Source organism: Chaetura pelagica, unplaced genomic scaffold (genome assembly GCF_000747805.2).
Source record: "Chaetura pelagica isolate M959 unplaced genomic scaffold, ChaPel_1.0 scaffold138, whole genome shotgun sequence".
NCBI classification, from domain to species: Eukaryota; Metazoa; Chordata; class Aves; order Apodiformes; family Apodidae; genus Chaetura; species Chaetura pelagica.
The window spans coordinates 5,409,853-5,434,135 of NW_009954215.1; the positions used below are offsets into that span (position 1 = coordinate 5,409,853).

Genomic DNA, 24,283 nt, shown 5'->3' on the forward strand with positions numbered 1-24,283 from the left:
CTCAGGTGAGCACTTGGGGTGGTTTCCTTTTCTTTGTTTCAGCCCACATCATTATTGAAACTAACTTGATTTTAAAATAAATCCCTTATTGCCTTCCTTTTTAATTTTATTGATCTTTAATCATTGAAATGCAAGTAACTTTTAAGCATATGCAGCCTGTTTTGTGGGGAATTTTTATCGAGGCTTTGTTACTGTTTTCAGGTATATGTCACAAGGAAAACATGCAGAAGCAAGAGAACTTATGTATTCAGGGGCTTTGCTGTTCTTTAGTCATAACCAGGTAAGTCACTGGTTTTGTGTGTGTTGGATGGGAGGAGAGAGAGTTGTTATTCCAAGACTTTGAGGAGTGAATGTTCAATTCTTGGTGGTAAATGTTTGGGGTAATTGCTTTGTAGTCTTTTGTTTTATCTCTTTGTTGAGTCATTCTCTGCAAAGGATTATGCTAAACTAGAACATAAAACACAAGTATTCGTGAGCATCCAAACAATAATCATAACCATGTCTGTTTTGCTTTCCTGGAGGCTTCTCTTTTGATGCCATCAAATTACAATAATTCTTTTTTATAAGGGGTGGTTGAGACATGATGCTGTGCCTTAGCTGTAGATGCTGATAAAAGTATTAAATCTGTCTCTGACAAAATTCTGGTGGATACTTTCTTCTCTGTACTGATACCAGTATGTGTTTTGTAGCAAAACAGTGCTTCTGATCTGTCCATGCTGGTTCTGGAGTCTCTGGAGAAATCAGATGCAAAAGTAGCAGATGACCTTTTAGGTGAGGTGACCCTTACGCTTGGTTTTGTGGTGTTTAGATGTGCTTTCTCTTCTCAGTGGCTGTTGTTAGCAGTCTTGAAACCCAAAATCCTTTTTGTATGCCCTCTCATATGGCAAAGGCCCTCTCATCATAGAAATGGACTCAGGGCAAAACTAATTTGGAGATTAATGGATTCCTGATAACTCTGTGAGCCTGCCTAGGACAAACACTGCTGTCTCGTGGCATTGTCCTTTCCTCCATGCAGCAGTAATGTATTGTCTACATGACCACTAATGTCCCCAGGGCTGTGGTGGATGGTGGTTTCCCACCCTAGCAGTGCTGTAACGTGTATTATTTGTGATGCAGTTATTGGCAAGGAAATGTTTCTTGTTTGACTGTGAAATTTGGTAAACAGGAAATTCAGTGAGACCTTAAGAGCTGCCTGGCCAGACTGCTGCTGCAGCATGGGCAAACCACTCCTGTTAACAACCAATGGATGGAGAAAGACAGACAGAGGCTGTTCTTGGTTTATTTAGATCAGTTCTGTCAATTTGTATCCCAGCTGTGACTTCTGGTGGTGCTTTTCCAAGCTACAGCCCTCTGTCCCTCACAGCTTCCCTATGAATGACAAGCAGGCCGATAACCTGCAGTGTTTCCTCTTTTGGTTGCAGAGGAGACATACAAATCTTTCTGGCTGACAGATGCAAGATGAACCTGATGTGGGAGAAGTGGCTCAAGTTCAAAGTCACTCTTTTTAAGGTGGCTTGTGGAGGCCATTAAGGGAGCTTAAAGATACAGAAGCACTGCAGCTTAAATGATATATCTTAAAGATGCACTAGAAGCAGCAGTTCATCTTTTTCCTATTAATGCTAATATTTGTGAATCTTATTGCTTCTAGAACACTTGGCTAAATTGTTTAGTTTAATGGATCCAAATTCTCCTGAAAGAGTGGCTTTCGTATCCAGAGCACTCAAATGGTCTAGTGGGGGATCAGGAAAACTTGGACATCCGAAACTACACCAGTTACTAGCAATTACCCTGTGGAAAGGTAAGAAAAATCAATTGGCTTTTCTGTGTTTTGTTTTGAAGATGCTGAAAGTATGATACTGTGAGAGACATACTTTCAAAATTATCAGAGGAGTGGGAGATGGAAGTGATTGATTTGAGTTCTGCTGCTACTGGATTTTAGCAGTAATTTCAGCTTAATGTTACTACAAAAAAAACCACAAAAACCTGAGGTTGTAACGCTGCATTAGTGCAAAACCCAAAGCACAACTGCTGTAAGGCTCTCTAAAAGGAAGATTGATCCTGGAGGCATTGAGTTAGTTTGATTGAGTCCTTAGAAGGAAAATAGCTGGGAAGCAGAGCTATTCTGTTGTGGGTTTATTGTTTTTAAATCTGAGATAGACATGGCAAAGATTGAAATCCATCACCTAGCATCCAAAAACAGTCTTTGGATCTGTGTTTAGGTACTTGTTGAGATGTTAACCAGCAGTCTTATTCCAGAATGAGAGCTATTGCCTTTGATTTATGTGGGATTTTATCACTTGGGATGTAAGAGAAACCAAAAATGCACTGAATAATTATTTCAATTGTGGATGATAGCCAGTTTGTAAAGTCTTATATTCAAAACCTAACAAAAGTGAGTGAGAACAGTTGAATAAATGCCATCTATTCTGTGGGTTTTAATGAATTAAAAACTGCAAGGTGCTTGTTTATTTAACATTTTTTTCAGTAGCTGCAAAGTGATAATATTGGTTTCATATAACAATCCTGACCCAGTGGTTGACATTCCAGCTCACTGCCTTTCTGTGTGCCATAGGCAATCCTGTGGCTCTTCTCATGGGACTCAGGTTAGCTTGATGGCTGCTGGCAGCCAGAGAGGGAGGATTTTCCTCAGAGCATTGAAGTTACAAGCTGAGATACAATTAGGCTAAGAAACAGTTGGATTCTGAAAGTAAAGATCCCCATTTGGCAACCATCTGCTCACTTTCTTTTGAAGTGTGTATGTTTTCTTAGTCTGTAGTTTTTGAGAGTTTCATCAGGAAAGGCTCAATTTTTTTAAAAAAAGCTTTTAATTCCAAAAATCAGCAGCTATCCACTTTTGGTTTGTCATTGCAGTGTTTTTGCATGATGCTTTGCTTCAAGCTGAGTTCTAGCAAATTGTTGCCATTTCTTACACCTTTTTTCTCTGAACAATTGCTGCTCTATTCAGTATAAGGAAGCAGTTTTAATTTTGATACCAAGAGTGGGCTAAGCTAACAATAGGAAATGTGCACTTGGGAAGAAGGATGCTGAAGGTGATGTTTGACTTCTTGGGGCACATGATCTGATATGGAACTTCTTGATTCTTCTCCTAAGCACAGATGTTGGCACGTGAAGTGTCCACATGCATTTAGGTAAAATGACATGGCTGCAGCTTGAGCTGTTTGTCCCAGTGGCAGCTGTATTTGTGGTGGCATTGAATAAATTGTCTGTAGCAGCAGTTGTTCAAATGTATTTAGGATAACATATTATCTACCTTTATACATTTTTTGTAACTTACAAAGGAAAAAACCCACTCTCTTTTTTTGCTCATTGTCTTGTTTAAATACCATGCGTGTAACTCTTGTCCTTTTACCAACTGTACTGAACAAGCCCAACAAATGTATTTTTACATTCAGGTATGATGAAATGATTTCTTAAAAGCTGTTTTCTTTTTCATTTTCTAGAGCAAAACTACAGTGAGTCTCGGTATCACTTCCTGCACTCCACAGATGGTGAAGGATGTGCAAATATGCTAGTGGAATACTCCTCCTCCAGGGGATATCGCAGTGAGGTGGACATGTTTGTAGCACAGGCAGTACTACAGTAGGTGTTAAGGTTTTTTTTCAAGTGTTTTGCTGAGATGACAGTGTTTGAGGCCAATCTGACTTAAGCATGATAACTGTGCATCCTTTTCAAAAGAAACTGTGGAACTGGCCAGAGCTTCTGAAGTTCACTTTGTGTGGTAACAGCAGGAGAAAACTATCTCAAAACTGGTGTGTTCAATTGGTTAGGCTGGGGAGAGAAAATTAAAGAAGAATTAAGGTCAAAACCTGAAATCATGTTAATAGCCTGGAGAATTAATGTAATCTGTTTGACCCTGAAAGAACAATTCTTAGCTTTGTTAACACCCCTTTATGTCTAGTTCTGACTTGCCTCGATATTCTTACCAAGTCTGGACCTAAGTAGGTTCAGTGTTTACCTTTAGCATAGTACTTGCTCTCAGTCTCATTGTCCTAAGAGACTGTTTTGGGTCACCCTGGTCTGTGACCAGCAGTGCAATGGCTCTTGGTTGGACAGAGTTGCTGGTGGCTTTCATTTACTTCAGATATTTACTTTGTAGGAGGTGGGCATGGAAGCTGTTCTGTGCCTCTGCAGAACTCATGTACAATTAAGATTGACAAAGCCAATTTTACTGTGTTTAGTCAGGTGATGGTTTTCTTTAGTCAGGGAAAGCAGCTCATGGAGGAGTCTGAGGAGGAGGTGGAGACAGGACTGTGCAGCAGGGAGTTAGGGAGAGAGTAGGTGTTGGGGGAGAAGGAGGAGGTGAGAGCAAGTCTGTTTCTTTTGGCAGCAGTGAGCTGTCATGTTAGATTTGTCCTGCTTTCTGTAGCTGGTTGATACAGATTGCAGTGATTTTGAGTGGTACAAAATCCTTTGTGGAAATCCAGTATTTGCAGGACTCTTAAACCATTTTATGGGGCTTTGGTCTGCAGGGGGAGAAATTCTGGGGAGAAGTTATGAGGAAGAGATTATTTTTTTTCAGTATTTATATAGCACCACTGCTGCATCCTTTACTGGCCTGTGTCTCAAATGCTTTACCAAATCCTCTTATCCAGTTTATACTCTAATGAAAATAATTGCAGTTCCTTGCTCAGCAGCAAGGCAAAAGAGCCCAATGCCCTTGCATATGTACAGAGTTGGAGGCCAGCCTACAACCAAAAGTGAGATGCTTGTGGCAGCTTTCCCAGTGCTTGCTGACAGCCCTTGTCCCAGATCAAGTGTCTTGTTAGGCCTGTGGGATTTGCAGAGGTTGCCAGTTAAATTAACTGGACCTGAACAAAGACTTGATCAGTCTGGGGAATTGATCTGTTAACTGGTGACAAATGGCTTGGAGACTGAAAGTACACCTTTACTATGAGAATTTTAGCCATGTGTGTCAAACTTACTGGTGGCCCTGATGCCACGTTAGTTTGAGGTAGTGCTGGGAGAATGACAGAGTCCTCAGTCACTGACAGATACATACTGTGTTTGGGAGTGGGTGGGGCCAGGAGAGGGATCTTCAGTTTTTACCTCAGCATAGTAAACTCTGGACCAGTAAATGCAATATTATTATGTTTCTTTTTAATTACATGGTGGCCAGTCTTTTGTCATTTCTATTTAATTTTAGTAACCACCCCGTATGCAGTCTGCTTAGGTTATGGTTAAATTAATTCTATTAATATTTTATGTCCATTCTCTGTCCCAACCTGCTTCTTCCACAGTAGTGATTTTTCCCCTTCCTTGCTTGATAGCCAAAACATTGCTGCATCTCTACCAGTTAGTTTTGGCAATCAGTTAAGCCTGAGATGGCTTCTACGCACAAATGAAATAGAAATGAAGAGAGGAGCCATTGGCTTCTCTTTCTGCATGTAAAACTACTTCTCTTCCTTTTGTTTTTAACTTGCCCTGTTTTGTTTCTTGTTGCAGATTTCTCTGCTTAAAAAATAAGACCAGTGCATCCGTTGTTTTTACAACCTACACACAGAAACATCCTTCAATAGAAAAGGGTCCACCCTTTGTTCAGCCGCTGCTAAACTTCATCTGGTTTCTGCTATTGGCAGTTGATGGGTACAGTCTGATTTCCCTCATGTTTTCCTTGGTTTCCTTTTCTAGTTGTTACTGAGATTACATTTTTGGTTGTTCTCTTTCTAGAGGAAAATTAACAGTATTTACAGTATTGTGTGAACAGTATCAACCTTCACTGAAAAGAGATCCCATGTATAATGAGGTGAGTATTCGTAAACAGGATTTAACCTGCAGTGTTAGTCCAATAATAGCTGATTGTCTTCTGGTTTGTGGCCTGTAGATAGGAGCCAGTGATCTAGTTTGTGTGGTGTGACTGCTGCCTGTAGTGTTTCAATCTGTAAAGGGAAGGAACTGATGTTGTTCTTCCTCTTGTGTCTTTTCAGTACCTCGATAGAATAGGACAGCTTTTCTTTGGTGTTCCACCGAAGCAGACATCGTCCTACGGAGGATTGCTAGGTAAGGATGGTGCCCATCACTGCTTATAGGTACCACCAGGCATTATTTCTGTAATGCAGGGGCTTATATAAAATGGCTGTGCTGGAAACAGGTAATTCATCAATGTATTGTATCTACAGTGACTAGAACACAAGATGAATTGGTTGCATGTGAAATGAATTTGGTGAAGTGAGTGGAGTTTTCATCTGAGAAGGGAAGAAGCCTGTAAATGACTCTTACAGATAATTTTTGACATTATGGTACAACTTCCAAATTTAAATAAAAACCTTGCTTGAGTTAAAGCTTAATTTCCTCTGACTTAGGTGGCTGAAGTTCCCATCTGTAAATAATGACTTTTCAGCAATCCAGGCATCTTTAGGTTGAGTAAAGCAGAGAGAGCATGGAAATGCCTCAAACAAGTTTTTAATTGCATGATGCAGATCATTGCTGGTTTTTGACAGTTTCATGGCTGGAGGTTTGTCTTTCCCGGTTTGGCTGGTTGGTTGTTTGTTTTTTCTTTCCTGCTGCAACTATAGTACATAAGTATATTATTTTAATGGAGATTTTCCAGTGTACTTTTAGAGAAGGAACAGTATCAAAACACAGCTGCTTAAATCAATAAATTCTTAGTGGAAACAAGTGTGGAAAATACTAATGAGCTACTGAGACTTTTTTGTTGTTTGAAGTAAAAGGTGTACTGCACCCTAGCAGGATGACAAATTTTAGAGGTGAGAATTTAAAATGAGCAATTTTGAGTGCCCTGTATTTTGTTCTAGGAAATCTTTTAAACAGTCTCATGGGAACTGGAGAAGATGAGGACACAGAAGATGGTCAGGAAGACAGCAGTCCTATTGAGCTCGACTGAATAGTTGTCAGTGGGTGCCGTGTAAATCTGATGATTTGATGACTCCAAAGACCATGTTGGAATTTGAAACCTGCAGTTGTTTCTTGGTGCCTAAGCGGGCTCCTCTGGTCTTTTAGAAATGGTTGCTGAAATGTTTATAATGTTTGGTCTATATTATTTATGTAATAAAAGAGAGACACCAACAAAAAGTAGCCAAATGAACCAATCGGAGCGATTGTTAGCAGGTTTCCGATGCAGCGGCTGGTGACTTTGATTAAACTCTAGTCTTCTACGGTTTCTGATGCAGTATTCCCTTTTGCACAGTCATTAATAGAGCATAAAGGTGGGGCTTGTACTTCACGACCTGCCCACTACCATCTTTGTTAAGAGAAAGCCTCCTTGACCTCTGCCACCTCCAGGGAAGATCTCGGAAGGCGGAGTGAGCATTTGAATCATTGATTGGTGAGGCTGGTGCCAAAAGTCCTGCGAGGTGAGCCAGGCAGCATAATTTGAGCTGCACATCCAGGAGACATTGATACCATGAACTCGCTTCCACTGCGGTGAGTAACATGCAGGCCCTTCATACTGCCTGGCACTCTGTTTGAGGGCTGGCTCTGGCTGAGCCCACCCTGTAATCAGCCAATACTTCCTGAAAAGCACAAGATTGAATGGCTGCTGAGTGAAAGCCACTCAGTGGAAGATAAGTAATTGGCTTCCATATGGTTCTCCCTTACCTAGATATAAAAAAATCTGGCATCTAAAATACCTCCTCTGGCCTAGTGGCTCTGCTCCTTTGGAAGAAATGATTTTTTGTTTTTCAGTGTAAGTTCACAGCCATACGTGAAGGTGTTACAGTGACTGAAATGCTTTGCCGTGAGCAGCGTATGAGTTTGAACTGCAGCTGTATGTAAAGAAAAGGGATACTGCAGAACTTCTGGTTCTTTATGATATATTTATTTTTCTTGGGTGGTTGATTCATTTAACACTTTCTGTAAAGAAGAATAAATCAGTAAGTAATGGAGTAACTTCACCCCCCGTGGTAGGCATAGCCATTCTACATCTCCTCTTTAAAGCAGCACAGTGGATGGCGGTGGTACCGTGAGCAGATCCAAGGGTGGGGAAACGCTTTATTTTTTCACAATGAAGATAAAAAAAAAGGCTTAGATTAATAAACAGCAAGCATGCATGGGGGAGGGAGGGATTAATACAAATTTATTGACTGTATGAAAAAGAAAAGGCATTGAAAAGAAGACTTTGTGTTATTGTGAAGTCTCAAATAAACACTTTATACCAGGATGCGCGATGTTGCTGAGTTCTAACGGGTGAGCTTGCCTTGCTGTGTCTGTCCCTCCTCCCGTGCTGTGGGTCACCCAGACCTCAGCTGGCAGGTAAGAGACACTGGGTTCATTGGCTGTGGCTGCCAGATACCATGCCTGTCTTGGGGCAGCTTAAAGTGTCTGGCAGTGACAGCTCCACCTCCATCCTGCACAGCTCCAAGTTAGTGAACCCCTTCTCACCACTGCTGTGACCCCAGCCCTGCTGGCAGAGCAGCACCCAGGGCTGGTGAGCCTGTGCCTCTGCTGCCAGGCATGGGGGTACAAAACACATAGTAATTACCACAGTATAGACAGAATATATGTGTGTAAAATATATATTTTTTAAGTTATATATACACACATAAACAGCCTTCCATGTATATAATAATTTATCATTAAATTATATAATTGCATGTAATTTCTAATACTAATATTATTATTCTTAATTATACACACAAGTGTTTGGCTATAACTACAAACAACTAGCCCAGCCAGTCCTGTCTCTGCTTCTGACATGCCTGGGGTTTTAAGTGTGAGTTTGTGTAAAATCTAAATACTTTTAATGGAGATTAAATATCTATAGTTGCACATACACGTTTATATGCAATATATTTCCTCTTAAATTCATACTTTAGCCCAGTATAAAAAGCATGACCATGTGTATATGTATACTATATAATTGTCTTATAATTCTGCAGTATTAAAAAAATGTATACATATACAGATGTGTGTGATACACACTGAGTTTATGTATTTGTAACTTCAGTAAGTGTCTAACAGTGGCTCCAGATATATACATGCAGTGTTCAGATGAACTATATTCTCATACATGCACAGAAAAGTGTGTTATCTCTTGTGTCTGTTACTATTCAACAACTTTCATACTTCCCCCCCCTTCTTAACATGTTTTGTGTGTATGTGTGCATATTTAGGTATAAAATATTGGTATTACAGAATATATACAGTATATATCATACACACATACAATATATAACACAAGTATGTGTGTGTGGTTTACAGGAAATACACTTACCTGGTGCACACCCATGTGTCTGTGCAGCTGCTCTGTCCCCCACACCCACACCAAGCAGCCCTGGGAGGGGGGGGCAGATGCTTTTGTGGGTGTCCAACCCCCCCCCCAGGGTTCCCCCAGCACCACCACCTACCTGGTCTTGGTCTTGAGCCCCACCTCCCCCCCACCCCAGCACGACACAGCCACAGCTCCGACATCATCATTTATTGGTTTGAATGACATTTAGTACCACAGGTGTCTTACCAGTGACAGAACGAATGGCGCAGCCGATGAGATGCTCATGTACACACACCCACGGGAGGAAGGCGGGCGGGTCGGTGCTTGGGGCTGGGACTTCAGCAGACCCCGGGAATTTCATTTCTGGGTCAAAAAATCCAGCCCGTGGTGTTGCAGGTCCCAGCCTGCCCTGCCCGCGGGAACTACAGGGCTCAACACGGCGCTGAAACCTCACTTCAAGCAGCTTATTTTTTTGTTATTTTTTTGGCAGGGGAGGGGGGAAAATAAAAATTGACAAAAAAACAAACAACCCTAAGAGAATTATTGGAAAACAAAACAAAAGTGCAACCATCAGCCTGGAGAAGCAATGTGTTGTCAGCTTTGAGGGGGCTGGGATGGGCTTTTATGGTGTTTGTCAGCAAAACGGCACCTGAAGCTGAACCCCCTCAGCCCACACTGGGCTCCTAAAATGGGGTGAACCCCCCCAAGCTGTGACACAGGAACCAGGGGAGCACAAGTGCAGCGGGGCAGAGATGGGGGTGCAGGGCCCAACACCAGAAGCTTTGCTCCCCAGACATCACCTCGTGGCTCAGTGTCCCTCTTCCTGCCCTGCCCACACTGGGCACCCTCCTCCATGTCCTTCATTAAGCAGATACTGAGTCCAGTGATGCTGGTTTCTCTTATTTCTAAATCCTGTTAGACCCTTGCCAGGGCACACCAACACCACCACCACCACCAGAGGTCAGTTACTTATCGTTCACCCTGATGCCATAGGGAGGACCAGCCATTTCACACGTCACTCTTTCAGGTTGGTGCCTCGTGTCCCACCAGGATGTCACTGCTCAGGGACTTGCAGGTACCCAGGGAAAGGGCTGACAATCCTCTCCATCCCCCCAAAGTGGGGTTGGACACCCCTGTCAGCAGGTGGGGGTGATGAGGTCCTGGGGATGACTTGTCCCAGCAGCACATCCCATGGAGCAGCCACAGGGTTTCACGTTGGATCAGCATCTTCTCTGACATTTCACCACCGTCCTTCTTGGTTTCCAACATGATCAAGTGAATTATGAGGGGAAAGGGAAGTATTGTTATTATTACTGTTATTATTATTATTCATTATTTTTTTAACATTTCAAATAAAACCACGTTGTGTTGTAAACAGCAGCTCATTCCTCAGGTCTGCCCAGCCAGTCCCAGCTAAGGTTTATGTTTGAAATGGGCTTCCACTGAAAGAAAAAAAAAAACAGAGAATATAAAGTTAAAACCAGACAAGCCCTGGAAGGAGGCAACAGCACCACACAAGCCCACCCTGCGGATGGTCCTTGTCTTCCCAGTGCTCCTTGGCTCCAATGATACTTATAACTGGGTGACCTTATAGCAGCATGGACATGACACCAGATGTGATGAAGAGGGATGGATACCACCCTCCTCCTCCCACTGTGGGTCCCTCTTTGCTTGGACAGACTTAGCATCCCCTTGCACACGGGGGAGCGATGTGGCTGCATCCCTGATCCCCCTCCATCCATCCTGTCCATGGGAAAGGGGCCAGGGCTGGTGTCCAGCAAACACACCTGCGTATTCCTGAGGCAGCATCGGGCGGCTTATAACCTTCTGAAAAGTTGTGATCCACTCCAGCTGGTCGTCCTCTGTCTCACAGGCAAAGAGGAATTTCCGATCTGGGGTGACAATAGTTATCCCGTGCTGCCAGTGGTTTCCCTGTGTGGATGGTGGGAGCCCTTCCAGGACCTTGTAGCTGTTTTCCTTGCTCCCAATAAAGACTTCCCCTCTAGCAAAGGCATCCTAGGAGACAGTGGAATGGTCAGGCAGGTGTGATTGCCAAGGGGAATTCTGCATCCCAGGCAGCCAGGACACAGCTCATTCTGCACCATCCGGAAGACAACAAAATGCAAAAATGCAGCAGGCAACCCCCAAAGCAGCACCCACCCCACAAGTCCCTGCTCCAGCTCAGTCCAGGGGCATCCGCAATACAGGACTCCCCATGGGGAGGGACTTTTTATAAGGGTATGTAGCAATGGGATAAGGGTAATGATTTTAAACTGGAAGAGGGGAGAATTAGGTTAGGCATTAGGAAGGGATTCTTTAGTGTGAGGGTGGTGAGACACTGGAACAGGTTTCCTAGGGAAGCTGTGGATGCCCCATCCCTGAAAGTGTTCAAGATGAGGCTGGATGGGGGTCTGAGCAACCTGGTCTAGTGGAAGGTGTCTCATTGACCCATCGACCCATTGACAGGGGGGTTGGATCTAGATGATCTTTAAGGTCAATTCCAACACAGACTAGTCTGCAATTCTGTGGGAACACCAGGGATCCAAAATCCAGATGCAGCTGGTCTGTAGGATTTCTAAAGCATCTAGAGGGCTACTGCATGCTGACACCAGGCAAATCCATATAGAAGTAATGATTCAGTGTCCCCTTGGCTCTCCCACCTGTCTGGGCTTCACTGCAGATTATTACCATTGCTACAGATAATCCCCAACAGACAGCCCAGGCACCTTCATCTTACCAGAGGATCCTTGAAATACATGAGCCGTCGGTCATCCATGGTGAACCATCGCTTCTTGAATCCCTCTGTTTGCTGAAAAGTCAAACAATATCAGATTAGACACCAAAGCAGCACAGCTCCTTGCTTACTGGGAATGACCCAGGGGTATCAAGACACTTGGAGGAGCCCTATGGCCTGGGGGAGTTGGGGACACGTGGCTTCCAGGCCACCACAGCCAGGGCTGGGACAACATTAAACGGTTCATGGCATTAAAGCTTTGCCTCTCCAGCAAAGGCAGGTTTGTCCCACCAGCAGCCCCTTCTCAGCCCCGTGCAGAGCCAGACTCGTGTTAGAGGGATCGCAGAAACATGTCATATCCTACCTTTGGCCCCGTTTTCTCCATGTACCCTTCCTTCAGGTAGTTTCTAGAAAGCTTTGGCACCAGCTGGAGAAGAGAGAAGAGAGCAGAAGGAGGGTGACTGGGCATGCAGGGCAGGCTGGGGGTCATCAGAAGGAAAGCCCCACACTGGGATCACCCCCAGCCCTAAGACCACCCAATGGCTCTGGCTTTGGTCCCACCTCTCCAAAGTACTCAGAAGAGGCAGGTGCAGAAACACAAAGAACCTTTGAGCGCTTCACCAGCAAAGCCAGGAGCAGCCCTGGGGACAAATTCCACTATACCCATCAGCTCTGGCAGTGCACCTCCTCCAGCAGAGGCAGGAGCTCCTCACACGAGCCCCAGAATACAATTTGTCTCTCAAACCCCATGATCCCAGGCTGCTAGCTCACCCCCCTTCCTGCAGAGACTGCTGACAACAGCTACCAGCTCCAGGGATATTTTTAAGGCTGCTTAGTGAAGACAAGGCAGTAGCTGCCTTGCTCAGATGCCTCTGAAATGCTCTTGAAAAATGATGAGTCTCACCAAAAGTGGGGCTGATAAGTCTGGCCACACACTGCTCCTGCCTTTCATTTAAACAGGTTATTGACAGCTCTGCTTGCCAAACCCCAGAGCTGCCCAACAGCAGGTGTCTGCTTGTGGGGCAAAGACAGCTCAAAAATATAATGGCCCAAAGAATCACACAACTGCTCCAAAGCAGCTGGGAGCATCTTCAGCTGGGACACTTGGTCACAGGCAGCCAAGGGCCCTGCAGTGTTCATAGCCCCAGAGTCTGGCTCCTGGGACTGGGCTGAGGAGGACACTGTGCTAAGCAAGAAGCTCATCACCCTTGGCTCAGAGAGGCTCCTCCACTCTGCAGATGGGTTCATAAAGCATCCTTTGGAGATCCTCACTCCCTGGGAGCTGCAGAGGCAGCCTGGGCATCCTTAGGGTGGTTTGAGCAATTTACACCTTTCTATTGCATTCAACCTGGCTCTTGTTTTAATTTAGTGTCTTTTATTCTCTCTGACAGGGTGAAGGAAATATAAATGAGATGCAAATGATGGCAACACCCAGGTTGAAGCTACCCTGCAGACAAACCCTAGTCTCCACAGAGGTCTCTCCAGGTCACTCATGCCAGGGCTCACCAGCCATGGGAACATACTTCCTTCTCCTCCCCTCTTTCTCACTGGGGATTAGGATGATTTGGGGCAGCTAATGTCAATCTGATGGGAAGGCTTTGGCTCCTGAGGTCCTTGGGATGCACAGCCATGGGACAGAGCCAGACCCAGGCCACCTCCCAGGTAATTAATAGAAGGCAGGCAATGCAATTAGATTTCAACATCTACGAAGGAGGTAACAGAGAGTAACAACCATCACCAACCAGTGACGTGACACACCAGTTGCAGCAACTGCAGCACAAGGCTCTTTCCATCAACCTGACCTAATGCAGCCTCCAGGATTATATTAGCAACAGAAAATGCAATTAGCAGTTCCAGCTCCCGGAAAACACAAGACAGAGATTCATAAGACAGGCTGCACTGACCTGCACACAAATATTCATCTCAGAGGGTTGGGTTCAACACCCACACTCTTTTACTTTCATCTTTTCTACCTTCCAGCCTTTGTTTCAGCTTTTAACATAGCAACAATCTTTGAGCAAGATGCTTGTGGCTTCAATACACGTGACAGCCCTGGAGTTGCTCAGATGCACAGCTCACATTTTAAGTGTGAACGGGTGTGCACAGACACACACACACACAGACACCAGGTACATGTTTCCAAGGCTGGATGTTGGCAACAGGTGCTGCCCGTGGGCTCCCCAGCCCACCACAAGAATTTCAGCCCAGTGCTCAGAAGGATGGAGCTCTCTCCAAGCCTTCCAGCTTCTCAAAAAGATGCTAAAAATGAGCAAGAGGGAAAAAAAAACAGAAGTGCAGGAAAACTCACATCAACGTCACTGGCTCCAGGGAATGCCACTTGTAAGTAATGGAATCGGGCTGCCCGGATGGCATTGAACCAGTCCACTATTTCCTGACAATGAGAAAGAAAAGCACAGTAAGTGGTGTAGGCTGCACATCAAATACTGTGATTCTGCTGCGTTTCATCTCTCCCATCACTTTGTCCAAAGTGACATAGGGCAGTTTAGCAGCAGTCACAAAAAAGACTAAAATGTAGACATGAAAGAGAGCAGGAAATGGGTGGGGGTTGGGGAACATCAACCACTGTCCCAGGCTGCAGGGAGCTCTGCAGCCCCCGTGGGCACCAAGGGGTTTGCTGAAGAGGAGGGATTTAAGCACGTTTCTCAAGTGGCCACACCAGCATCAAACCAGTGATGGAGATATCAAGCCCAGCGTTCAGTCTGACCCTAGAAACACTGCTCACCTGGTGCTGGCTGGGGGCAAAGGCAGCCCAGCAGTTCTGCAGCCTGTCCACCAGCCCTCACCTCCCTGTCCCATCCCTCTGGCAGGCTGGCTGCAGGCAGGACATGCAAAGAACGCCTGGATCCCACCCAAACTGTGAGGCCTTAGCAACATCTTTCAGTGCTTTGCTACAAGAGTAGCCAAGTATCTTTTTAGAATTGTACTCCAGTCTATCAAGCCCTCTAGGAATGAGCACAGTGAGACTGAAGTCCCAGCTCAATTCTCAGATGCTCTGGCACTTCTACCTTTCCTTGGCAGAAATCTCTCTCTGGTTTTTTTTGGTGGGATTTTTCCCCCTCTGAAATAGCTGATGCTTTTAACTTCACCTGTTCATCTGTCTGTGGTGAGACCCACAGAGCTTGTGCTGCACTCGATGCCTTTTTGAAGGTTTCACTGAGAAACACCACATTAATTTTAAGTGATCCACACAGGGAGCTCTCAAGAAACTGCCTTGCAGTCTAAAGGTATGAGCCAAGGAGAGGTATTTTGGAAGGGAGATGGAAGGGATGCCAGCACCAGGACCCTGAGCTGCAAGGGGACAGATGCAGAACAACCCAGCTGTCAATAATGCACATGAAGCTTCTTCACACAGCAAGGACAGGTTCAATGAGCCAGACTTGATCTTAAAAGAAACACTGTCACCCTTGCAGATGAGGTTGCTGTAGTGTAGGAATGGCCACATCAATGCAGCAGTTGGCCTTCAACTTTTTTATGCTTTAAAAAACAATTGGAGGGGGAAGGGAAGCTCTGATGTGTAATTTTGGAGACCTCAGTTTTAAGGAGTCGTGTTCAAGGTATCTCAAAAATGGTCTAATGTGCCAAACAGCCATACTCTAAAAAACCAAACTTTTTTTTTGGCATCTGAATCTACTTCAGGATGAAAGAGGGGGAAAGCCCACACAACAGGACATCTACAAACAATGTTTTGGAAAATTCTGACCTACATGTCTGAGGTTTTACTTGCTCATCACTTGCTTTCCTATGCTAAGCAGCTAAGCAGCCCCCAGATAGCAGCACAAAGAGGATCAGCATGAGGAATTGGCTCCTGAAGGTAACAGTGACCAAACTAGGCTGGAAATAGTGGAAAATAAATGGTAATATTAAAAGATTGATATTTCATACCATCACCAACCAGATGGCTATATATGTATGTAGGACTCCTCCTTGATAGGGATGGGAGACAGGGTTTCATCCTGCAGAAAAGCTGAGACTGGAACCTTCACTACCTTCCAACAGGCAATTGGTTCTTGGAGTACTGATCATCCACTGGCAGGGGCACCATCACCCTTCCTTATACAAACCTGTACCTGCCTGTGCAAAGCCAGAAGGGCTCAGGTGCTAAATGTTTTCTGTGTATAATTACAAACAATGCACAGAGAGAGGGAGGGGGTTGTATCCAAAGTGTTAAGGCAGCTGTAACCTGCTCAGTGTTTTCAGATGGGGAGGTGTCATCTCATCAGCTCCTTTTGCTGGTTTGTCTCAAAGCAAGCAGAGAAAATGAGCTGCTCCCTGCACCTTTGCAAATGGCTTTTCCAGGCTGCCAACTTCCTCCTGGCCTGCTTGCAGTGCCACCACAGCCTCTCCCTCCACGTGCCACCTCTGTGTCTCTCCAGGTTCCATTCTGAACCACAGCCACCCACACTGCCATGGCAGACTCAGAGTTACAGCCCCAGATAAAAAAATGCAACTTCTCACCACCCCTCCTGCTCCTCCATCCCTGCAGCACTGAACCATTCTGCTGCTGCTGATCAATCCCTCGTGCCACCTCTGCCCATCCTGAAGGCTCCTGGCGTGGCTCAGGAAGGAAGGAGCACTGGGGAAGAGCTTTTCGCTAATTTCTCCAGAGAAGATGCAAAGATGTTGGTTTGCACTCTAAAGGGTGACATGTCCTGCAGCTCAGCCCACCTCGGAGCATCCTGAGGGCGATGGTGACAGGGCAGCAGCACAACGTGGCTTTCCGAGCTGCTCCTGCTGCCGTGGCTTCCAGAGAAAGTCCTGCAGAGGGAGCTTCAGCCTCGGAGAGAAGCTCAGCGCGGTGGGAAACCCACTGCTGCAGCTTTCCCACCTCCCACGCCCAGCTGGTGACAGAGGCAGGTGAAGCCCCCAGCCCCGCTCAGGTGTCCCCAGGACACAGGGCAGGCAGCAAGGAGCAGCCACCCCACACAGAGGATGGGTTTCCAGCTCCACCAGGAGCTTTGGCTTCACCTCAGCTGACTCAGTACCTCTGGGTGGGCAAGTGCTAAGAAGGGAGCACAACAACACCCTTCAAATCGGTGGGAGCCCAACCCCAGCTCACCCTGCCCCTCCAGGCACCTGCTGCTGCTGGGGACCTGCACCACGAGAGCACCCAGATGTGACCACCTTGTGCAAGGTGCTGGGGCTGGTTTCAGTCTCTCACTTGCCTTCAGGACACACCAAAGAGCTCAAGAAGGGGCCAGGCTGAGGTCACACAGAACAGACATGTCCATGCACCAGCAACATGCACCAGCAACACGCACCAGCAGATTTGCATTTTATAACGAAACCACCAGTTCCCCCAGTTCTCCTACAATGCTGTTCACTCCCCTTTTGTGAGTCCATTCACCTTTCATCACTCCAATTGCCTCATTTTCTTCTCCAGGCACTGAGGAGCCTGCCTTAGAAATACCTCTGCCCCTATTGTCTAGTTGCAGAGGAACAGCAACTGCTGCCATTTGCATCTCATTATTTAGAAGACAGAGCCTGCAGCCTTCCTGCTTGGAAGGACATGACAAACACCCTCAAAGCTGATTGTGCATCCCATGTCCCCACACCTTCCACATCCTCCCAGCAATTCCCAGCTCAGTCAGAGCCTGGTGCACCACAGTCTGGCTCTGAGCAACATCAACCCCCCAGGACCATAACCCAACCTTTCTTTTTACCTCCGTGCTCTCACCTTGCCATCTTCATGATAGACAAAGATGTTCCTTGTGCTATTGTCCTTCAAGTAGGTGATCTGCAGCCCGTGTGGGTTCCCGATCTTTGCAGGCTGGAAAGTCGCGTTTAGATGTTCAATCTTCATAATTGCTTTGGGTTCTTTTGCCTGGAAAACACAGCTGAGTGAGCAAACACCTGAGAATTGGCTTTCAAGCCAGAAAGAAGCTCACTTGGCCAGGAAAAAACCTCCTGATGGAGGCCATTAGCTGAAAGAAAAAAATAAGTAAAGACTCCCAGCCCACAAAACTGCCTGGAGATGAGATGCCAGAGACTGGCAGCCAGGAGAGAGTTCTGCCAGCCTGGGAGAATTCTCTGCCCTCCTGCAAAGTTCAGCAAGGCTCAAGGGAGAAAGGTGGCAGCCCAGAAGCAAGATAGACAGGCCAGGTCTCACAATAGGATGTTGTGATATGAAGACAAGCATCATCACGATGCTTCCTGGCCCAGCCTCTGTTCCACTGCCTCCTGGCCCCTAGAGCAGCCTCTTTACCTCATGACAAGAAGATGGAGGATTATCCCCCTTGCCAACATCAGACCAGGATGCTAGGCTGGCAAGGAGCACCATGTCCATGTCTCCATCCTCTCACAGGAGCCGTTGGCTTCTCACTCCACTCTGTTTGCCCTCCAAACTGGCAACTTTCTCTCCAGAAGAACAAATATCTACCTTCCAGCCCATCTCGTGGGTGGATTAGCCCAAAGGAGAGCCTGGATCAGGCCCTCACAGGCACCAATCCCACCTGCACCTTCTGTGGCAGGTCATCTGAACTTTGTAGAGTGGTTTGTCTTCCTACAAAACATCTCCAGAAGTTTCCCATCCTTTCAGGACCTCACTGGGAGGGAAAGCAGCCAGTGTGAATAAAATGTCCCCTCTCCCCAAAAAAAAGATTAGGATCTTGATAAGACCAGTTTTAGGACACGGCAGGTCATGCAGTGGTGCTGTGGTCCCTAGCACCATGTGGAAGTCCCTGAGCTGGTGCAGATGCAAATGCTGCTTTGGGAACTTGGGGACTTGCCCTGGACACACAATGGCTGAGGGTGACCATGGCAGGGAAATCCCAGCCAAGGGGACATGTCTAGACAGCACTGTCCCCACAGCTATAGCCAACAACAAAGCAAAGCAATCAAAAGCAACTGAATGGGGGGCTGCTGGGACTTTCACTTCTCCCTCAGCAATGACTGGCTCTCTCCTGTCCACGAGATGCAGTTGCACCACACCAAGCTGAAGGAGAAGGCAGCACTGCCAAGGCCAGCTGCCAGGCATGGAGAAATGTGGGAGGATGTTCCTGTCCCTCCTCTGCACAGTGTGGCTCATTATGACACCACAATTGCATCAACTACTTGAGAAACCTGCTGGTGGCTCAGCCTGGGCTGCTCTCAGCTGCAACGTTCAGGGGAGACTCAAAGGTCAGAGAAAGCACCTTGGCTCCTCCATTACGTGGCGCAGAATAGTAGAGCATCCATCCATCCATCCATCCATCCATCCATCCATCCATCCATCACAAATTCAATTTTCATGGTAATAGCTCCATTTCTCACTTACAATAAATTACATGTGCTCTGGGGAAAAAGACAAATGTTTCCACCACTTGACACTGGCAGAGAGAACCCAGGGCTTTTCCTCTGTCCTGCTGGCCGTGCCACGCAAAGGAGACTTCAGACCCCAGTGACCACTGTGGGGTGGTGATACCTCCATCACCAGCCAGCCACAAATCACCCACATCAGCAGGGTGATGCAGAGCCAGAGCTCAGAAAAACTCCTTTGTTGGCAGTTTAAGAATAACCTTATTGACTCCAGAGGGCAGGAATGTGAAAAATAGCCATTTGGGGTGTGTCACCGTGGCAGGGGTGCTGGACCAAGAGCAAACCCCACTAAAAACACTGGTAAGCAGTGCCTGGAGCCATCAGGGACACAATGCTCAGGAAAACTGCAAAACAATAAGTAAAATGGTGGTCTGGAGTTGTTGGAAGGTGCTCTCAGAGCTGCACGCAGCAGCCCCAGGTACTCACATCATTTTTGTTGAAGTACTTGAGGGCACCTTCCCGCTCCGACAGCACGAACTTGCGGCTCAGGAACTGCCCGTTGTCACGTCCTCTCTTCCACAGAAACCCCTCTCGGTACCCTGCAGCAGAGAGCAGGTGCTGAGAGCCAGGGATAAAATGATGCATTTTTAAAAAAGAGAGAGGGTAAAGAAAAGGAGAAGAGCTTCAAAACCAAGCAGACCCAAACGTGTGGCTGGATTGCCCGAGACATGAACAGAACAGGCTCTCACCTTCTGACTTCACAGAATCATAGAGTGGTTTGGGTTGGAAGGGACCTTAAAGATCATCTAGAAACAACCCCCTGCATTGGCAGGGACACCTCCCACTGGATCAAGTCACTCAGTGCCTGTTACTGACTCCCAAGGAGCTAAGATTTTAAAGTTAAAAAGCATCTGGTTCACAAAAACTTTCAGTTAAGTAACTGAACTTCTTAAATATATGAAATGGCTCTGGAACCAGCAGGCAGTCTGTGCCACAAAAATCTAAAGCACAGACACAAAAAAATGCACACAGACATGTATTTAGTCATTCAAAAGAAGCTGCCCATGTTCCCACGGACCTGCCCATCCTCTGGGCCAGGTACACCCAGCAGCAATCAAGTCCACCTCACTGCCCAGAGATGCAGACTGGACAGCCCAAACCCTCAGTTATCCCACAGCCATGGCAAGATGGTGATGCCACACCACTGTCCACCTCCTCCTCTGCCTCCAAGCCCTCCCCATCCCTCCAGCACAGAACAGGCACCCATGCTGAGCACTGTCACCCATGTGCACTGGCAGCTGTACCCATCTACACCAGCCCTGTAACCCAGAGGACCAACACCAGATGTATCAAAGGAATGAATTACAGGTCTGAACCTCTTCCTCTGGTGCACACATCCACCCATCCAGCTTAGAAGAGGCTTCCCTAAATTCTCAGTCCATCAATTCCATCCTATCCCAACTGTGGGCTTGCTACATATTTTTTCTAGCACAAAGATGCAGCCAACCCACTGGAGGGCACTTGCAGTGTCAGAAAGAGAAAAGCTCATGGGCAGCAGGATTATTCAAAGTCTGAGCAAGAGGAAGCAGCCAAGACAGCAACCAAAACCCAGCCAAGGGCAGCACATCCCACAAGCAGCCTGGGAAAGGCTGGTGCACTCATATCGCCTCAGTGGTAGGAATTTATTGCTGGGGAATAAAATCTCTGACTTATTCAAGTTGGACGCTGCTGCCTGCCAGGCTGGTGTCAGCAGAACTGCTCCACAAGCTGCTGCAGGATGCACCCAACAGAGCTCAGCAGAAAGATCTCTGTGGCAGGAGGCAGGCAGGCAGCAGCTGATACATTCATGAAAAGCAAGATTTGCTTAAAAGTGAGGCAGAAATGCAGGTAGGGCACCCATGGCTGGGTTTGCTGGCTGCTCTCAGCAATGGCAGAACATTGAGCAGTTTGCTCCACAGGGTGCCATGCAGGCACCAAGGACAGGCAGTTTCTGTTCTCCTAAGGGTACTGGTTTTTAATACCAAGCCAGCTGAAGCAACCAAAGACAGCTTCAAGAGCCACTTCTATTCACTCCACTAAATGGCAGAGAGTATTTCAGAGCCTTTCAGCTGCCTCTTCATGCCTGACATTTGGGGAACACCAATATCTTGCAGGGGGATGGACAGAGCTGGGTTTGGGGGGGAAGGACATTGGTGGCAGATGAGAGAGAGGAGAGACAACGTGTGGAGGACAAGGATATCTCCAAAGGCAAACATGGGGTGATGCAGAAGGAAAGATTATCTTTTCCTTCAGAGATCCCCACCTGGGGTTTGCTCAGTGCAACAGAGCACTGGGCACACAGAGCTCAGCTCCCAGCAGCTCCACCTCAGCAGCTCAGCAACATGAGTTTTGGCCATGGGTCTCATCCATTCACTCGTTAAATTAATTCATTAAAGACTTCCCTTCCACAACACATTCTTTGTGATTCTTCTGAACACATAAGGGATGAAGAAGAAAATTCTTCTGCATTTCCCCAAAAAGGATCTCAAATAATTGCAAATCTCTAAAGTGTGCCCAGAACTTAGCCCTGGCAGGTGGGCACTGTAATAGTTATACATGAAGAGAAGGAAGCCCAGAGAGGTTTGCTGAGCTGCCCAGGACAGCACTGTGTGCCAGTCTCACAATCAGGCTGGAAATCCAGCTTTCCCTGCCCTCTTACACAAGGACATTTCATCATTTTGGTCTTCTCTTTCCAACCTTCTGTGGCAAAGCACAGAAATCAAATTCCACTCCAAGAAAGAATTAAAAATACCCAACACCAAGCATTACCCTCTTCCATAGTTCACATGCCAGCTCTTCCCAGAACAATTGCCTCTGTAAAAGAGCACCTGGCTGATCTGACAGAGCCAGCAGCTGATTTCACTGCACATTGGTACAGATTTTTGTAAATCCTTTGCTTGCTTCTTCTCTTTCTTTGTTTCTTCCTTCCTCCAGGGCTGGGAGCTGTTCCTCTGCCCAAACCTGCCTGCCCCCCTGCCAACACCCATCAGTGCCAAACACCATGAACTGGACTTGAACTCAACATGAACTCGTCCAGGTTCCCCAGGCAAACAGAATGTCAGCAAGATGTGTCCTCAACATCCTGATCTAAAGGACAGTGAAAACAGCCAGAGATGGGGTTGAGAAGCCAAACTGCAGGAGGCTGAGCAGGGAAGCAGGTCTCACACTGGAGGGCATCCGAGTCAGAGAACTGAAACATCTCTTCCTTGTCTCTGTGGGTGGCACCACCTTAGCCACAGCTCCATGTTCAGAGATATCTGGCCAAATTCAGACCTTCACTGGGGCTGTTCTGCTTACATAGAACCATGGTGACCACGAGCCCCACACAACTTGCTGACTGCTGGCGTTGGACCATGCAGAATCCTGTTGCCAACATATTTGGTTCCCCTCCCAAGGCACAGAACAAGGGATGCAGACACTTGTCATCATCCCACCAGCACCCAACCATGGCTGCAAGATGGACTACCTGGTAAAGACCTGCTGGAGATCAACTACTGGCACACTTGAGAAACATGATCCTTGCATTGCTAACACTGCTGCTGTTTGGTCCTCAAGTTTTCTGTTGCTTGCCAAGAAGAAAAATAAAGTCACTTGCTTTTGTAGTGAGTTCTGGCACAAACCTGTGGCACTTATGAAAAATCAGCAAGCAGTTATGACAAAGGCAATGAACAGCATGTAACATAACCTGAAATCACAGGCAGAATGGGTGGTTTTGACCCGTTACGTGGTGTCTAAGGTAAAATGAGGAACTGTCACTTCCACACTCACTTCATCACTGCAACTAAAACTCTGCAAGGGTAAGAAAAGAGGGTCACCACATTGGTGGATCAAAAAGATGACATTGCATGGCCTTCTGTCCGCTCTGTGGAGTTGAGGGCTAGAGCTCTTCCAAGCCAGGCATCTAAAAATGGCAGCACCCACTAGCTGCTCAAGTCTAGCCCAGCTTTCTTGTTGTCCAGGAGGCCTCAGAGGAAGCAAGGGAAAGGATTTTCTGACAAGACAATCTGATGTAGACACCATCTTTCCACCCAACTTCTGCCAGCCCGTTGTTCAAGTTCCCCATTTTTAAAGAAGAGGGATATTGCTACTTCCCCACCTCAGAAAGCTGTTACGGTGCTCAGTAAATGATGGGGTTTGTGGTCTCTGAGAATGTGGACTATAGGAAGTACCCAAAATTACTCTTAGTTTTAGCCTTTGATTCTCAGATAAGACAAAAAACCTCTGGCAAGAAGCACAATCAGATCAACTGGCTCAAAGAAAAATAAATAATACGTGCATGGAATTTGTTTTCCTTCATCTTAAGGAAAGCTTTATAAAGTTGGAACTTAACCACATCTGCCCTTGAGTTTCTTTGCTACTTTACTCTGCAGTTTCACCTGGAAGCAGAGGCTTTGGAACTGCTTGTTCCCATGACATTTCTAGGGCTGTGGTAAAGCCAGGTCTGGTCCAAGGCTTTCAGGAGAAACAAGTTAGTATATCCAAAACCAAGCACAGCACCAGAGCCAATACCTGAGCCAAATCCATCACTGTGTTGTTTCTTGCCTTCTTGTCTCACTGTAAGACAAAGCATAAGAGGCTAAAACAGGAGGAAAAATGCACTTGTGTGTGTAACTTGAGGGCAATCACATTTCCCTAGAATTTGGGCAGGGCACTTCCACCTGCTGAAGTAGATTTTCCTTCCTTGGAGCAATCAAAGTGCTTTGACTCCACTTCAGAACCTTGGAGAAGATGTTAAAACAGCCACCTCCCTTTGCTGCCAAGATTGCAGGGTATGTATCATCACCCCTGCGTGTGGCAGCAGCGAGGCTGCTGTGCTAGCCTTGGAAGATGTTACTTAAAGCAGAGCAGTAGATGGGCACTTACTGGAGATGATGTGTCTGCTTTTCCTGCCAGGTTAAGGAATTGCATAATTATCTGGAGCAGTGGAGTGTTGAATCCCTGACACCCCACATCACCACTGACACCCAAGTCACAACCTTCCTTTGAAACGAAGGATCTGAGGGATTTTTCTTCTGAAATAAACCTTCCACAGCCATGGGGCTGGATAGAGAAGGAGGCACATTCTGAGC

The 24,283-nt window shown here is 46.4% G+C and overlaps 2 protein-coding genes across 2 annotated transcripts in view; one reads left to right on the top strand and one right to left on the bottom strand.

Annotated features, from left to right (window-relative positions):
• Positions 1-200: 200 nt before the first annotated feature.
• On the top strand, positions 201-7,262 carry GET4 (golgi to ER traffic protein 4 homolog (S. cerevisiae)). The gene is made up of 8 exons (XM_010003265.1): positions 201-280; positions 690-771; positions 1,649-1,798; positions 3,462-3,600; positions 5,464-5,604; positions 5,689-5,764; positions 5,946-6,018; positions 6,774-7,262. The coding sequence occupies exons 1-8, from the start codon at positions 206-208 to the stop codon at positions 6,860-6,862; spliced, it is 825 nt and encodes a 274-aa protein (XP_010001567.1). The 5' UTR covers positions 201-205; the 3' UTR covers positions 6,863-7,262.
• A 3,141-nt stretch (positions 7,263-10,403) lies between these two features.
• The window catches only part of ADAP1 (ArfGAP with dual PH domains 1), a 43,445-nt gene continuing 29,565 nt past the window's right edge, over positions 10,404-24,283 (bottom strand). Inside the window, exons 4-10 of the mRNA XM_010003268.1 lie at positions 19,662-19,774; positions 17,617-17,763; positions 14,230-14,313; positions 12,286-12,348; positions 11,925-11,996; positions 10,975-11,203; positions 10,404-10,629 (exon numbers count right to left, since the gene is read on the bottom strand). Coding sequence (XP_010001570.1) covers positions 10,601-10,629; positions 10,975-11,203; positions 11,925-11,996; positions 12,286-12,348; positions 14,230-14,313; positions 17,617-17,763; positions 19,662-19,774 — 737 coding nt within the window. The 3' untranslated portion in view covers positions 10,404-10,600. The remainder of the gene's footprint in view (positions 10,630-10,974; positions 11,204-11,924; positions 11,997-12,285; positions 12,349-14,229; positions 14,314-17,616; positions 17,764-19,661; positions 19,775-24,283) is intronic.